General features: G+C 22.5%; 1 protein-coding gene across 1 annotated transcript in view; it reads left to right on the top strand.

Annotated features, from left to right (window-relative positions):
* LOC102672680 overlaps positions 1-733 on the top strand; it is a gene marked incomplete at its 5' end in the record, with an annotated part of 63630 nt that overhangs the window by 50734 nt on the left and 12163 nt on the right. The window contains one exon of the mRNA XM_006624695.2: positions 1-128. This exon is cut by the window's left edge and continues 3 nt beyond it. Coding sequence (XP_006624758.1) covers positions 1-128 — 128 coding nt within the window. The remainder of the gene's footprint in view (positions 129-733) is intronic.

Consider the following 733-nt stretch of genomic DNA (forward strand, 5'->3'; position numbering starts at 1 on the left):
GGCCGCGCCAGGTGCTTTGTAGCAAGTGTAGATCGATCTGCAACGAGAACAGTGAGAATGTGGATGTCAGCAGAAAACGGAAACACGACGAGATTCAGCAGGAACAACAGCAGCCTCAGCAGCAGCAGGTAATATTTCCTTCTTATTGTGAGGCTGATAAGAAAAGATTGTGGAGTGGAGTGTATGTGTAACATTTTATTTTTACAACATGTTCTCTTGTTTGTTAACACGTGAAGAGTATTGGATGTTTTGCATGTGATGATTTATTTTCTCAATATTCTTAATTCTTTGATCTTTTTGTATAATTATGTAAATATTTAGCATATATGCAAATGTATATAATAAATATATGTATTTATTATATAGTTATTATATAGTATATGGTATAGTATATAGTATATAGTTATATATTTATTATATACTAGATTCAAAATTGATATTACGAAATTATTTTTTTTTAAAGATAAAAACTTTTTATTACATGATTTTATATTATTATTATTTTATATTATTATATTATTTTATATTATTAGAAATCAGTATCGATATTTAATTTATATTTATTTATTTAGAACATAATAAATGATTTAATAATTGATTAATTGTTAATTAGTTAGGATTATCTGTTAATTAATATTTTCTTTTGACTTTCATATAAAAATATATGTATAATATTAATTTTAAAAATTTTTTTTATTTATATTTTTATTTATATTTCTCTATTTAAATTTAT

The sequence above is a fragment of the Apis dorsata genome, unplaced genomic scaffold, assembly GCF_000469605.1.
Source record: "Apis dorsata unplaced genomic scaffold, Apis dorsata 1.3 scaffold_1093, whole genome shotgun sequence".
NCBI classification, from domain to species: domain Eukaryota; kingdom Metazoa; phylum Arthropoda; class Insecta; order Hymenoptera; family Apidae; genus Apis; species Apis dorsata.